Source organism: Lytechinus variegatus, chromosome 1 (genome assembly GCF_018143015.1).
Source record: "Lytechinus variegatus isolate NC3 chromosome 1, Lvar_3.0, whole genome shotgun sequence".
NCBI classification, from domain to species: domain Eukaryota; kingdom Metazoa; phylum Echinodermata; class Echinoidea; order Temnopleuroida; family Toxopneustidae; genus Lytechinus; species Lytechinus variegatus.
Window position 1 is genome coordinate 77,878,961 of NC_054740.1, and position 15,330 is coordinate 77,894,290.

The 15,330-nt window shown below is 36.6% G+C and overlaps 1 protein-coding gene across 1 annotated transcript in view; it reads left to right on the forward strand.

Annotated features, from left to right (window-relative positions):
* Window positions 1-15,330, forward strand: part of LOC121423946 (cysteine/serine-rich nuclear protein 1-like) — a 45,185-nt gene that overhangs the window by 8,445 nt on the left and 21,410 nt on the right. Inside the window, exon 2 of the mRNA XM_041619498.1 lies at window positions 11,849-12,342. Within this exon, the coding sequence (XP_041475432.1) occupies window positions 12,012-12,342 (331 nt within the window). The 5' untranslated portion in view covers window positions 11,849-12,011. The remainder of the gene's footprint in view (window positions 1-11,848; window positions 12,343-15,330) is intronic.

Consider the following 15,330-nt stretch of genomic DNA (forward strand, 5'->3'; position numbering starts at 1 on the left):
ATATTATTTGAAATTGATTTGTGTGAAGGAGAAAGAAAGAATAAAGGTGTGGGGGGGGGTGGTCGTGGGCAATGTAGATGAAAATGATGGGATGTTTGTGACTTTATGGGGGAAGGGATTGGCGAAAAGAAGTCAATGTTCTGAGCGAATGAAATTAATATTCATTTATGGATGTGTCTACTCGTGTGATTGATCATTGTGGCTGCATAATCTTTATGGCGATTGAAAAATCCACCTTAGGTCGGGAGGGGTACGTGATTCAATAGATTTCGATAGAAGTACACATTCAACAAACTGGATTGACAATTCATTCACAGATATTCATTTTAAGTACGAATTGTGTGAACGTAAATAGAGGATATGTATTTCGTTGTTTACGCCCACAATGACTTGCTAGTATAATTTGAATATCGTTGGATGAATTTTTCAATTTCACTGATATGTTTTCTATCGGAATTGTGCTTTTATACAGTTAGCTTTACAACGTCGTTAGCCTAATTACTGCGAGTGGATGATATTCATGAAATGAGTTGGAATGTGAACGAGACGCCCCAAAGCCGATGGCATGTGATCTAATTAGTATTCATTATCTTGGGCTTGAGCCAATCATTGTGCTTGAACGGGTTTCCCGATTTCCCACCCTGGAATGTGTGCCACGTGTGTGACCTTTTAACCTGTTGTTTGAGTGCAAATCAGCTGATTTCGTGACATATTCTTCATGTTGTTTACGCTGGATGAGTGCTATACAATTAAGAAAATCTTTTTATTTTTAATAAACTGTTAAAACGTGAATTTCTGTAAATTTAAAACTACACCTAAAGTGATATTGTGATGCAATTTATTGAATCACGTACCTCGATCTTCCCACTCATGATGCAAGAAAATATCTTTAAATTTAAAATCACCAAAATATACATGTAAAGAAAGATTATTCAGCCATCATCATCAGTAGAATTCTAAAAAAATATATTCGCTTCGAATATTGACTTCTTCACCAATCCCACACACACGATCTGAACACCCCCTTGTCATTGTCCACCGTCCACGACCCCTCCCCTATCGCTCTCTCCCGTCGAACATCTACAACCCCCCCTTCCTCTCTCTTCCACATACGCTGTATTTGTAGGCCTACATAGTGTATTACCTAAAATTATTTTTCCTATCAATTAACCTATACTTTCAAAACATTATAAATCGCAATTAATAACAAAATCGTAATATAAAAGTTTTATGAATGACTAAAAATATTTCTCACGCTCGTGATGAGCACATTCATTATTTTATAGGTGAGTAACGAACAAACACAGCAATAATTGACAGTGATAAAAGAATCTTGATAAAAGGTTATAAGTGTAAACATCATCAACAGAAGTCTTATGAGAGTTAGTTTCAGTGAGTATCTGAATAAACAAAACAAAAATTCATGCAAATTATATAAGTTAATTAGGGACCCCGTCTCATGAATACCGATGTCCATTATTTGGAAGCCTCGGAAGAAATCTTCCTTTCACCTTTTTAATTTATCAGTAATTGCCTTTCTGCTTCAATCGCAATTCGCGCAACTGTTACGGCTGTGTGGCCGGAGAAGCATTAAACACACATAAAATGTGGTGCATTTAGCAGCAATCTAAGCTCGTCGATATTGATATTTTCGATAGCTACCGCGCGACACCCCCCTCCCGAACCCTATTGATGATTCTCGAATCTGGGGTATATGATGGTGATGATGATTATTGAGGATGATGTTTAAGATGATGATACATGTATACATGCGCATGTATAATACATGTACAGGTGTATATATATATATATATATCAAGATAGTTTTCTGAACAGGTTGCAGGTGAGAGTCTCTTCATATAATGTAGTTCTGTGCACTTGTAGAGCAAACGAGGCCATGCTTGTTACTCAATCCAGTGACTATTGTTGGATCCTTATTTTCCATTCCAATTCCCCTGGGGGCAGCAAGCCATGTCGTCAGTTGCCATGGAAATCAAGATATCGTGTGATGGGTGACTGCATTTGTATCCAAGCAACCAAATTCCAACCACTTTGCAATCCGCCTTGTTTCCCAAAAGATCAGTTCAAGTCTGGCTTGCAAATAGATCTCCATCTCCTTCTTGCCATCTCTCTTACAATTTTTCTTTCTTGCATTGGTTGCCTCCATGCTCTTTACCATGCCCCTTATTGATTACATTATGCACTATTAAAGGTAAATTCCAGTTTTGGTAACGATATAAAAATGAGTTCGTACAGAATCCAATGAAATGACCACCTAAGTGTATGTTTGTAAAAAGAACACATGCCAAAGGATTCTGGAAAAAATTGTGTAATTGCTGAGAAATTAGCAAATAAGCACAGGATTCAGGTCAAGCGTCGGGCATGACATTCAAAGCAATAATACACTGTCCCACGTGCGCTTATCTGTGTTGCATCTTCAGTGTGAATATTTTTCAGCGTAGATTTCAAGATTTCACACAAAGTTCAGTTTATGTGACTGTACCAGATCTAGACCTCGATGATATACTGACAATTAAGCCTGGTTTTAGAGACTTTCTCATGAAATCAGTGTTTACTGCAACTACTGGTATTTCTCTTTAACATTAGATATCTACATGTATACAGTATTGCATTTATGATAGCCTGTGGTAACTGGTAACATTCATGTTTTTGAGAGAAAAAAAAATTCTACCTGTATAGGAAGGGTCTGTGCCGGTGGCATGGAAACGCTGTTAGCCTAACACAGAAAGCTATTACAGTAAACCTGGTCACATCTTTCGGATTGTGTAAAGTCAAAACATTAATTTCAATGCGTAAGTAATGTATTGTAAGGCATCACTGGACATTACCGGTTGTAACACTAACAGGGCCTCTGTTACTGCATTGTTCACGCTAAGAATGTTTCTGTGCAATCAGTACTGGTCAGTAAAGTGAATTTTTCTCAAACTCTTCTAACATTCCAAATTTCCAATATTGTAAAAACTGTCAAGTGGTCATTGGATGTTCTTTAGCCGCTGGAAGTAGAATTCAAATGTAAATAGCACCTACATCAGGTAGGCCTAGTATTTATATTTAAAAAAAGCTATGCGATTACAAAAATGTACATTGCCCATTTACATTAAAAATTAGTACTAGTAATTTGGATATTCGAAAACAAACCACAGACAAACATTTCTTCTGTTACATGTAGTGTTATTTCCGCCCACTCTGTATCGTGCTTAAGATTAAGAAGAGGTTTTGTTTTATGTCGTGCACATCATACATGTAACTGTTTTTGTACACTGTACAGTATGTGCATTTTGGGGGATTCACCAACATGAAAGAGGCTAATAATAAAAGTCTCATATTGTACTACAATCATTGGAAGCACAAACTTAGATAAATAGAGTTCTGACTCTGAGCCATAGAGTTCTTCTTCACATTCTCGTACACATACATTGTACATGTACATGTACATGCAGTTTGAGAGCCTCCAAACTGCACCCCAGAGTTTGTTCTAGATTGAAATTAAACTAAACATGAGATTGATCTCAGATCTTACTTGTTTATTACACGAGTTTGTTTATTTCGACCAGCATATGATGCATAGCCATCATTCATTACCCCATCACACAAAAAAACATAGTTGGCATTCCTCGAGAGAGGGGGGTCAGCAAATGATTGACCTCTATATTTTCACCCAAGGATTTGATCATTGCTCGTTGTAGAGAGCATACATTTATACATGTACATGTAGGCCTATAATGGTAAACCTCTTTTGAACTAGAGGGAGACTTCTCTTACCACATTTCATTAGTGTACATGTACGTGATCAATATAACTAATGATCTGCATTTCAGCCTACATGTATGTGTAGATTTCCTTTTATGTCTAAGTTTGTTTAATTATGAAAAGCATAAAAAGGAGAAGATAATTGATGCATTTGGTGATCAGGGAATAATTGACCTGCTGTTTAACTTTTCAAGTTTCATAATTAGTGCTTCATTGAATGCCTTGATTTTGTGTATATAGTAGACCTACATTACAACCTTGTTGAAGTCTTGTAAAAACCAAAACCATACCTGCCTAATCAAATTTAATCTAATTGAAATTATTCTTTGGCATATCGCACCCTCCCTGTGTATTTTCTTTATTTTTGTTTAAAAATAATACTTGAAGAACTTACTTTACAAATTTGATATTAATATAAGCTGCATATAAAGATTATGTCCTGAAAATTTTAACCCATTCCATGTTTTAGAAGGGGATATTTACAAATTTGACAAAAATGAAAATAGGCAGATATTTGAACAGGCTACAGATCAAAATACATCAATATTTTTTTATAAAATCGTGCTAAATCAGTGATCTATCCAATGAATCATGTTCTCATTGTTACATCATAACATCATAAGCCTAATTGTTTTATAAAGCATAGTAGGCCTACACATCATATTTTAATGTAGGCCTATAATCTAGAAATAACTAGGGACAGCAACGTTTTTTATTTTTATATATATATTTTTTTTTTTGGGGGGGGGATTAATATGTACAACAGATGTAGGTACATGTAAGATTTTAAAAAAATCACAATGTACATGTATGCATTATGCAGCAGCTTCTTCATCCATTCATACATTACATGAAGACATGCACATTATTTTTATTCAGTGAGAATGGGGATTAACACTGCACATTCACATGTAGGCCTACATGAATTGTTGATTATGGAAAGAAGGGAATTTTTGTTTACTACATGAACTCCCATTTTGAGGCCACATTCTCCAGCTTGAATTTGAAAAAAATTGATTCTTGCATGAAAAATGATATTGAATACAACTTTAATCAGTGAATAGCGATGACTTACATGTAGCCAGGTACCCAGCTAGAATGAACATCAGTGTGTGAGCTGAGCATTCTGAGCGTGGAACTAAAGAATTCTTCAAGCCTTTGGTGACGAAATTGACACTCGCCCACAGTTTTGTAAAGGTCACAGAATAATCAGGAGCAGAGCTCATTCTGAATCTCAAGTTCTCAACATATCCCCAAAGAATGTACATGTACACACTACCTGTACTGTACTCTTATAGTTCAACTTCAACTTCACATGTACTGTATAGGCCCAATTACCTGTATATTTTTTTAGCATTTTTGGAAGCATGTAATATGAATTTGAGTAGTAAAATATACATAGTACACATACAATGCATACAAAACATAGGCCTGCCTACAATGTACAGTTTACCTGTTATAAATCAAAGTGAACTCTTTTGAAAAAGATGAAAATATTTATAATTGTGAGCATAGAGATCCTTTTTGATTTTTTTTTAGGAACAATGTTAGGATAAAAAACCCTGCAAAGGAGTGCTCCTCAGATAAAAAAAGTGACCCCAAAACAGCTGAAAGTTCAGGCTGAATTTTTGTTTGTATTGTACATTGTATTCCCATGCATGAATTTTTGTTTGTATTGCATGTGGTTGCAGCAAAATAAAGTTAATTTCTGATCCAAAACTACAGCATACATGTACATGTACTGTACTTTGTTATTAAATCATTGTTTCCCAATTGACTTAAGGCAATTTTCCCCAACAGAATATCATCTACATTTTATTTTTAATGTCAAGACATGTAGGCCTACATGTAAGTGAACATGATGAAATTATATGTATAGGGCCTACAGTTGTTGGCTTGAGGAATGATTTATTTGCTTTCCTGTTTTTCCCTTTTTAATCAAATTTGCATGTCAACAAGTGTAATGCTACAATCAATCCAGAAATGTACCGTTTAACTGTATAATGTAGAAAATCAATTTGCCGTACGTATGATGAAGATGAAGAGTACTGGAAAACATGTAGGCCTACATGTAGATGTAACATTGATTAAAATTATTTTTTTTACTACTTGTATGACCAATGAATTCTAAACGTAGATGTCAACTCCTAGATTCGAACATTAACATTTCTAATCTGATATACATGTAGACTATACAACGTAGGGCCTACGTGTACGTGTACATGTTTATAAATCAATCTTGTAATTTTGTATGAATTCAATACATGTAGATGAGTTCTAGATTTGCAGGCAATTGAAAAAATTAGCATATCAACAAATATACATGTACATGTATTGCAGTTTTATACTAACTCAAAATATCTAAACAGATTTGTGTGAGGAATGTTACCATTATACATGTATCAGCATTGAAAACAAACTTTTTAATAAATAACATGGACTTGTTCATTGTTGAGTCTCTTATTAGATTGTACAGATATCAGGGTCTGAGTATCAAGACTAAACAGTGCCTGTCAGACATCCAAATATTTTCATTTAGACTCATTCATGCTTGACCTACATTAGCAGGATCTAATTTAGAGCAGACATAATTAAGCCTTAGAGTAAATAGTTGTGTTGGCCCATACATTTCAGGGACCTCTGATTCTCGGTTTCATGGTGCCCTAGATTGCTGCAGATAACGCCAGGGTCAAAGATACATTTTTATTGATCAATGATCCCATTTTAATGGAATAATATCTTGAATGTTGAAATACTTGTCAATAATAGCCGTGTAGCCTTGTCTACATGTACATGTATGTCTGGAGGAAGGAATAATTTAATTTATACCTCCATGTTCTATGCAACACACTTGTACCCCCCCCCCCTCCTTCAACTAAACAGGATAGGGGTGGTGGGGAGGTTTTGCCACAAGTAAAGGTCAGAGGTTGAATGAAATATGACAACATGAATCATGCCTACACTGTAAATGCCAACAAGACTGAAAAAATAGTAGACTCGGCAAGGGAGCAAAAAAACTGGTAATAGAAGAGGGGCTTGAAATTAATATCTATGTTTTCACATCTTTCATGTATCAATTCAATATGAGTATGATAATGAAAACAATATAAGAAAACAACTAATTATTGGAAGCATTATTAAAAAAAGGTTGGTTTACCATACATGTAGTTTCTATTGAAATGAAAATTCAAAATCTACCAGGAGTGGTATTCCTAAGTATTCTCCATAATTCATATACCAACACAAAATTGGTAGAGTTTGCAACAACCTACATGTATTCACATGTACTTAAATTTATTGGGGTATAAATATATTTCTTTTTTTGGGGGGGGATGGGCAGATTAACATAGTTCCTGTTGATATGTATGCATGTATGCCCAGTTGGTTCACAAGACCCAAAATAATCCTTTTTTGTTCTTATAGAAAAAATGAAGGAGATATTAATTAGGAAAACTTCATTGCCTATTATAATGTACATGTAGAATAAAAATACATGTATAAAGTACTGTACATGTATGTACATGTATGCTGGCAATGAACATGCCCACACGATTTTATGATATTGCAGTCTTTTCACTTGGCATCTTGATTCTGCACCTACATGTACTGGCACTTCACAGCATGCCTACACCATACCATTGAGAGAAAGGCACTGGCATTCATGCTAATGATATTACTGGCATGATGCGTATTTCCAGGCGAGAATCCTCAAACAATTAACGGGTGCCCCATGAGGACGGGTCGTGAGCAGCAAGCTGAGATGCGCACGACACACCAGCATCAATCCCTTCATTGTGATGCATGCATCTTGGGAAGGGGTGGCAGCAATCCCCTCATTGTGATGTGTGCATGTTGGGGAGGGGTAGAGTGAGGGGGTGACAGCAATCCCCTCACTGTGATGCATGCATGTTGGGGAGGGGTAGAGTGAGGGGTGACAGCAATCCCCTCATTGTGATGTGTGCATGTTGGGGAGGGGTAGAGTGAGGGGGTGACAGCAATCCCCTCATTGTGATGTGTGCATGTTGGGGAGGGGTAGAGTGAGGGGGTGACAGCAATCCCCTCATTGTGATGCATGCATGTTGGGGAGGGGTAGAGGGAGGGGGTGACAGCAATCCCCTCATTGTGATGTGTGCATGTTGGGGAGGGGTAGAGTGAGGGGTGACAGCAATCACCTCATTGTGATGCATGCATGTTGGGGAGGGGTAGAGTGAGAGGGTGACAGCTATCCCCTCATTGTGATATGTGCATTTTTGGGAGGGGTAGAGGGAGGGGGTGACAGCAATCCCCTCATTGTGATGTGTGCATGTTGGGGAGGGGTAGAGTGAGGGGTGACAGCAATCCCCTCATTGTGATGCATGCATGTTGGGGAGGGGTAGAGGGAGGGGGTGACAGCAATCACCTCATTGTGATGTGTGCATGTTGGAGAGGGGTAGAGTGAGGGGTGACAGCAATCCCCTCATTGTGATGTGTGCATGTTGGGGAGGGTAGAGTGAGGGGTGACAGCAATCCCCTCATTGTGATGCATGCATGTTGGGGAGGGGTAGAGGGAGGGGGTGACAGCAATCCCCTCATTGTGATGTGTGCATGTTGGGGAGGGGTAGAGTGAGGGGTGACAGCAATCCCCTCATTGTGATGCATGCATGTTGGGGAGGGGTAGAGGGAGGGGGTGACAGCAATCACCTCATTGTGATGTGTGCATGTTGGAGAGGGGTAGAGTGAGGGGTGACAGCAATCCCCTCATTGTGATGTGTGCATGTTGGGGAGGGGTAGAGTGAGGGGTGACAGCAATCCCCTCATTGTGATGCATGCATGTTGGGGAGGGGTAGAGGGAGGGGGTGACAGCAATCCCCTCATTGTGATGTGTGCATGTTGGGGAGGGGTAGAGTGAGGGGTGACAGCAATCCCCTCATTGTGATGTGTGCATGTTGGGGAGGGGTAGAGTGAGGGGTGACAGCAATCCCCTCATTGTGATGCATGCATGTTGGGGAGGGGTAGAGGGAGGGGGTGACAGCAATCCCCTCATTGTGATGCATGCATGTTGGGGAGGGGTAGAGTGAGAGGGTGACAGCTATCCCCTCATTGTGATGTATGCATGTTTGGGAGGGGTAGAGTGAGGGGGTGACAGCAATCCCCTCATTGTGATGCATGCATGTTGTGGAGGGGTAGAGGGAGAGAGTGACAGCATAGACAGGCATTGAAATAATCTTGTGAAAATAGATGATGGCATGAAAACCTGACCAGTCCATAGTGCTTTGTGATCACAATACATGTGGAGTGTATTCCTGATCCTTCCAGCTTTTTTGAGAATGTAATGAATGGATAAATGTGCATTTAAATCCCAAGAACAAAAATTTGGTTTGCTGAATAAATAATGTTCAGTGCTTGTAAAGTGTTAGAATGGGTCAATAGCTACATGTATAGGCATATGCATGTAATGCACATTTAATGTACTTTCATACATTGTTATTTCATTTAAAATGTACGTTAACCTAAACAAAAACCAAAATATTTATTTGCCTACTATTTGTTTTGTGCTTTAAGAGTGTTACAAGAAGACAAGCAAACATTTTTATGGATAAACATTTGAATTTTTAAATTGATATTATGACACCCCACATACTCAGTACTGATCTATGCTTTTTAAGTTGGTCAAAGCAAAGGGTCCGGTACTGTTTATAATATAGTACTTACCAAAATACGACATGAACCGTACCAATGACTACAATATGTTTTCATAAAATGTCTTTGTTTACATGTCGAAATTAACACCATGTATCCAGACTGACAATGACATGGAGAAGACTTATTCCATCATCTCAACACTACCTACCCTATTACTGAATAATCATGTTTGCATAATGCTCCAATCGTTATAGTGAAGGGGGATCCTTCGCCTAACAAATCAGGTGGTCGCCATGGCAATGACTACCGTCATAGCACATTCCATTATGTCAGCTGTCAAATGATATCTCGGTCAGAACAGGTACACACATGGGCTGTGTGGGCGGGCAGATAAATAATGTGACTGGTATCCTCCATTGGAATAGATCGTGGATATTGTGATTTTCACTCCTACCAGTGAAGGCAATTTGAAATCATTGATGATCCAGTCTCGGCATAAATCTGGGCATTTGTTGGACAAGCTGTACAGTACATGCAGATGTGCTGATAAATTTTAAGTGTACAGTTACTACAGTACATGTTCATGTGCTACATAAATAGCTCGCTGCAATTACATTTTTGCTATTTGCTTTAACTGTAACATGTGTTTTCCTTCAGCAAGAAATATATCCACACTGTGCTGCACTCAACCCAGGTGAGGTAAATGGGTACGGGCAGGAAAAAATTCCTCAGAAAGCTGTGTGCACCTGAATCAGTAGCTTAGCTTAGCCGGATAATAATGATAATAATAATAATAATTAATAATAATAAAAATAATAATTATTATTATGCAGCCAAACGTGAGGCACCATTGCTGACCATGAAAAAAACACAACAGCATTGGCATTGAGTAAACTTCAATAGAGTTTAGAAACTCAAAACAATGACATAGAGTATAGTATAGCATAGTCTTAATAATGAGAAAAAATCTTGAAAATGCATTACCTGTTCCAGTGAACATCAAAATATGCGCGCTCACAGCTTTACCAGTAATATTTATAACTAGTAGTCTGGCCTTGGATAGTATTAGTAGGCCTTAACACTCTAAGAGCAGAAAAATTAAATTTTAACAGACGAAAAAGGGTGCTACTAATTCTCTTGATTATTTTTAATACTGTACGTACATGTATATTGAAGAAATATTTCATGTACATGTATATATCATGTTGCATTCACGTGGTGTATGTAGGCAATATTGAGTGTAAGTGTTTTTGACAGAATTTTGTCATTGGATTGTGTCTTTTTTGTGCAAGTGCAGAAAAACATTGATTTGAATAAATAGAGAAAAATCATACAAGCATAGATGCTGAAAATTTCATCAAAATCGGATGTAAAATAAGAAATTTCTGACATTTTCAAGTTTTGCTTATTTTTCACAAAACAGTGATATGCACAACTCAGTGACATGCAAATGAGACAGCTGATGATGTCCCTCACTACTTCTTTTATTTTTTATTGTTTATATTTTTATTGTTTGAATTATACAAAATTCATTTTTTTGACTGAACCATATAGCATTAAACAAAGCTAATTCCACATGTTCAGGGAGGAATTAATCATTTCACTTGACAATGAGAAGAAATTAGAATATTTCATATAATAAAGTACAAAAGAAATAGTGAGTGGATGACGTCATCAGTTTCATACCGACCAGAATGTGCATGTAACTTTTTGTGAAATTAAGCAAAACTTCAAAATGTCAAAACTTTCTTATTTTACTTCCGATTTTTATGAAACTTTCAGTGTTTAGCTTGTTGGATTTTTCTATTTTTATTCAAATTAAATTTTGCTGGGGAGGCTATAAATTCACCTGTTACATTTGAAGTATGGATCCATGTTTGAAATAAAGAGATTTTTATATTTTGTAGGTCTATAGTGTATGCAAGGCATAGGCCCTATATGGATATAATGAGCATAGGGCCTACGTGTATAAAGCTGTGCGAGATCTAGGCTTCTGTCTTTTATGGCATTGTGACGCAGCTGTTTTGACTTATCATACAGACCAACGCTAACAATGTGACTGATGGCATGTGCCATAATCTCACAAGTATTACTTGTGAATTTTTTTTCTTTCGTTCCAAGCATGAACATGAACCCTTAATATATACATAGCATACAGTACAGGGAACACCATAATGGAGGCCTACATCCATTTGGAATTTTATTTGAAACGTTTCATCTTAAGTAAAATCTTTTCATATCTTCTCGTTAAAAAAACATAATTCTTTTCTTGAAATTAATGAGAACTCTTTACATTTTATCTCTTTGAGACATACAGCACATAATTTTCATAGATCTATATACATGTAGATACTATATTTCAAACAATAAATTAGATTGATTTCATACAAACTTCTTTTGAATGAGTCACGTGCTAACAAGCATTATTAATCTTTTTGCTGATTGAATCTTGCAGATGCCATGATGTAGTCGTCAAAGGAACCAAATCCCAAGCAACTCATTGAGACAACTCCCAACAACATTCCAGCAACAACTCAGCTGAGCAAGCCCTGGTCTTTGACCAGTCACATGCTGTCACCACAACTCAAACTGACCAATCACCATCCTCCAACCTCATCATGAACCAATCAAAAGAACAGAATTCGGAGATTGCCTCATCATCATCATCATCATGTTCATCAACACCATCCTCGGGACCTTGGAGCTCCTCATCGGACAACGTAGCATTGCCATTGGCTTCATTGTCGACCTCGATTGCTGCTTCAACTGCATCTTTGACATCGGCCTCAACATCAAATGCAGCATCAACGTCTACAGCTGTGAGGAAGGAACACCAGCAAGGGACCAAGAAGATTGTCTCAGCTTTGAAACGAAAACGGACTCCTTGCCCAGAAACAACCAAAGATGAAGATGAAGGGTCATCCTCGAAGAAATCAAGACTCGATGACGGTAATAATTCATTTGGTTCATTTGAAAGATTAACAAAATCTGGTGAAATTTATTTTTCAGTGATTTTCTCCTTCTGTAATGTCCAAATAAATAAGAAATGAGAGTAGAATTCTAAATAACAGAAAAGATCAAAAGTCAAAGCAAATGAACGCCATGATCACGTTCGGGTAATACATGTAGTTGATCTGGAAGTATACGTATGGCTGCAATCGTTGTTGTAATCGGTCATACTAGTACATGTGATTGATTTGTATTTAATAAAAGAAACTAGTCAAAAAGACATAAATTCCTTCCTGATAACTGACAAAGTAATGGTTAAGTTTATTTTTCACCTTCTGAAATGTCCAAATAAATAAGAAATGAGGGTAGAAAATATAGAAAATTTCCAAATAACAGAAAAGATTTTTAAAAATGTCAAACTTCAAAGCAAAGCAAAAAAAAAACAGCGCTCAGCTGCTATTATTATACTGGTAAAATTCACATTTAGAAAATGAAATTTTCTTCCAAAGTCAATCTTTTCTAAAAAGTAGTTTAATCTTGTCCATTATTGAAAATAAAAAGATAAATTATCAGTTCCATCTTAGTCCTGAATGAAATGAAAATAGAAAGGACTTTTGCTACTTTTTTCAAAGAAAATAATTAAAAGAAATTTATGCAACAATTTTTATAATTCTTTTAAAAGCAAAATTTATTTCAATTATGTGACAGACCTTGGTTACAACAAATGTTACGTGGTTCAGGGCTAGCGATCTTTTTAAAAATGTTTATGTAATTTATTTAGTCATACATTCCGAACCCCAACCGATTCAAAGTTTGGATAAAAATTCACAAACTCTGCCGAACCAAACTGAAACTGAAAATGAGGCCTGACTTGCAGCACTACCTTTATTGATTCATACAGTAAAAGGGAGATTATCACTCAGTAATATTGGTTGAAGTAAAAAGTAAAAAAAAAATCAAATCAGGAAAATATAAGCCCAGAGTTCCCTTAACTTGTACAAAATCATACACACAAAAAGTGACAAGATACAATTCTCTACATGAATGATCATAGAAACAGACTTTACTGATGCGTTTATAATAGACATACATGTAGTACACATTTTTTTTTTGGGGGGGGTGGCTACATAGAGGAGTTGGAAAAAGAGAGCATCACAATCACATACAGTTAAGAACTGCTCTTGATGAAATCCCTTCATTAATTTTTGCTATCCAATATTGTAATGACACTGTTATACAGATGTGTCATGCAAAATGCAGAGCTTTCTGGTAGTTCTATGCCATTGAAAAAAATTACTTATAGTTTTATTTATTCAAATCCCTTTACAAGTTCCTTTTGTTGCATAAATATAGATGTGGATGAAGGTTTTTTTTTTTTACATGCAGTTGAAAGGAAAAGGAAGGCTTTTTTTCTTTTGTTGAATATGTCTATCTTTGCGATCGAGTCTCCCTCCACACCCTTCCCCTTTCCTAAATGCAATTTCCTCGCTCCTTTCATCAGCAATTATGATGATTGTCTAACTGACGGGATGGCTCCTATTACATACAAAAACATACAAGGATTGCCTATTACCTTGTATTATGTGTAGTCTGATTTTTCACTGAATACTTCATGTTGTACAGTATCTCAATCATATGATTATAAGGAAAAAATTCATATTCATATGTACTCAATGGTGCTTTGATTATTCATTATAGATATAAGAATACACAATACATGCCTGACTACATGTATATGAAAAAAATGAAAATGAAAATCCATATTTTATTTTTTGAAGTAGACATGAAATTAAATAATCTGAAAAATTGCTTTGCCCAATTGATCGTGGGCCCGGCAGCCGCTGTGCAGCGCCATATAAATTGTAGAGTCCTTCCAGATAATTTTGTAGAGATTGGGAATCCTTCAAGTTAGGCAGGACAACAAGAATTTCAAAATGTGTTTGTTGTCCCCAAGAATGATATCAAAAAATTTCTTAATATCTAATTTGTCATGTGAAACCACTTAAAACTTACGTAAAATTCATTTAAACTGCAAAAAACAGCAATTTCATAGCACCAACATGGGTCGAAAAAGTCATAGACATCGCGGGTCCCTGTTAATGCACTGTCCTTACTATCGATAGTTTTAAACGATCACGATGTGCTCGCTAAATGCGCGCGCCCCCGTCGCGTCTGCTAGCCGTCCTCTGCTGTGACTCTCAAATAGCCCCGCATGTGCGATTTTTAGTCAGATCGTCCCATATGCTGTTTTTCATGTTAGTACATAGATGCGTGCGCGTTTTTTGCGGACGCAAATCATGTACCCATCTCCGTCGTCTGCTACGGCTCTCTATATCAGTCCCAACTTGTGAAATGTGTTTTCTGGTGTATTTTCATTTGGTCTACATGCAATTTGCCCACTTGTCATTTGGTCTAATGCCAAATGGGCTAAACCCATTTGGTCTACTAAATTGCCATTTGGTCTACACTTGGTCTAATTCTCATTTAGTGAAATGTCCAGTTGGTCTAATTTCAGCATAACCTACATAATTGTATATTTTTTACTTTGTCAAATACTGGTACACAAAATTGGCTTTATATCATGCAGTTCCACATTGTAAATATGTATATTCATTTGGTTCACATGCAATTTGCCCACTTCTCATTTAGTCTCATGCCGAATGGGCTTAACCCATTTGGTCTACACTTGGTCTAATTCTCATTTTGTGAAATGTCCAGTTGGTCTAATTTCAGCACAACCTAGGCTACTTAATTATATTTTTTTAACTTATATTTTAGTCTTTATATATATACCAAATGGGCTTTACCCATTTGGTTTAAAAAAAATTCTAATTGCCATTTGGTCTACACTTTGTCTAATTTACATTTGGTCTACACTACACTTGATCTATTTTAAAGTCCAGTCCAGGGTCTAATTTCAACATGACCTACATCATTATGATTTTATACTTTGTGAAATATATATTTTTTTCTTTATATAATTTCATT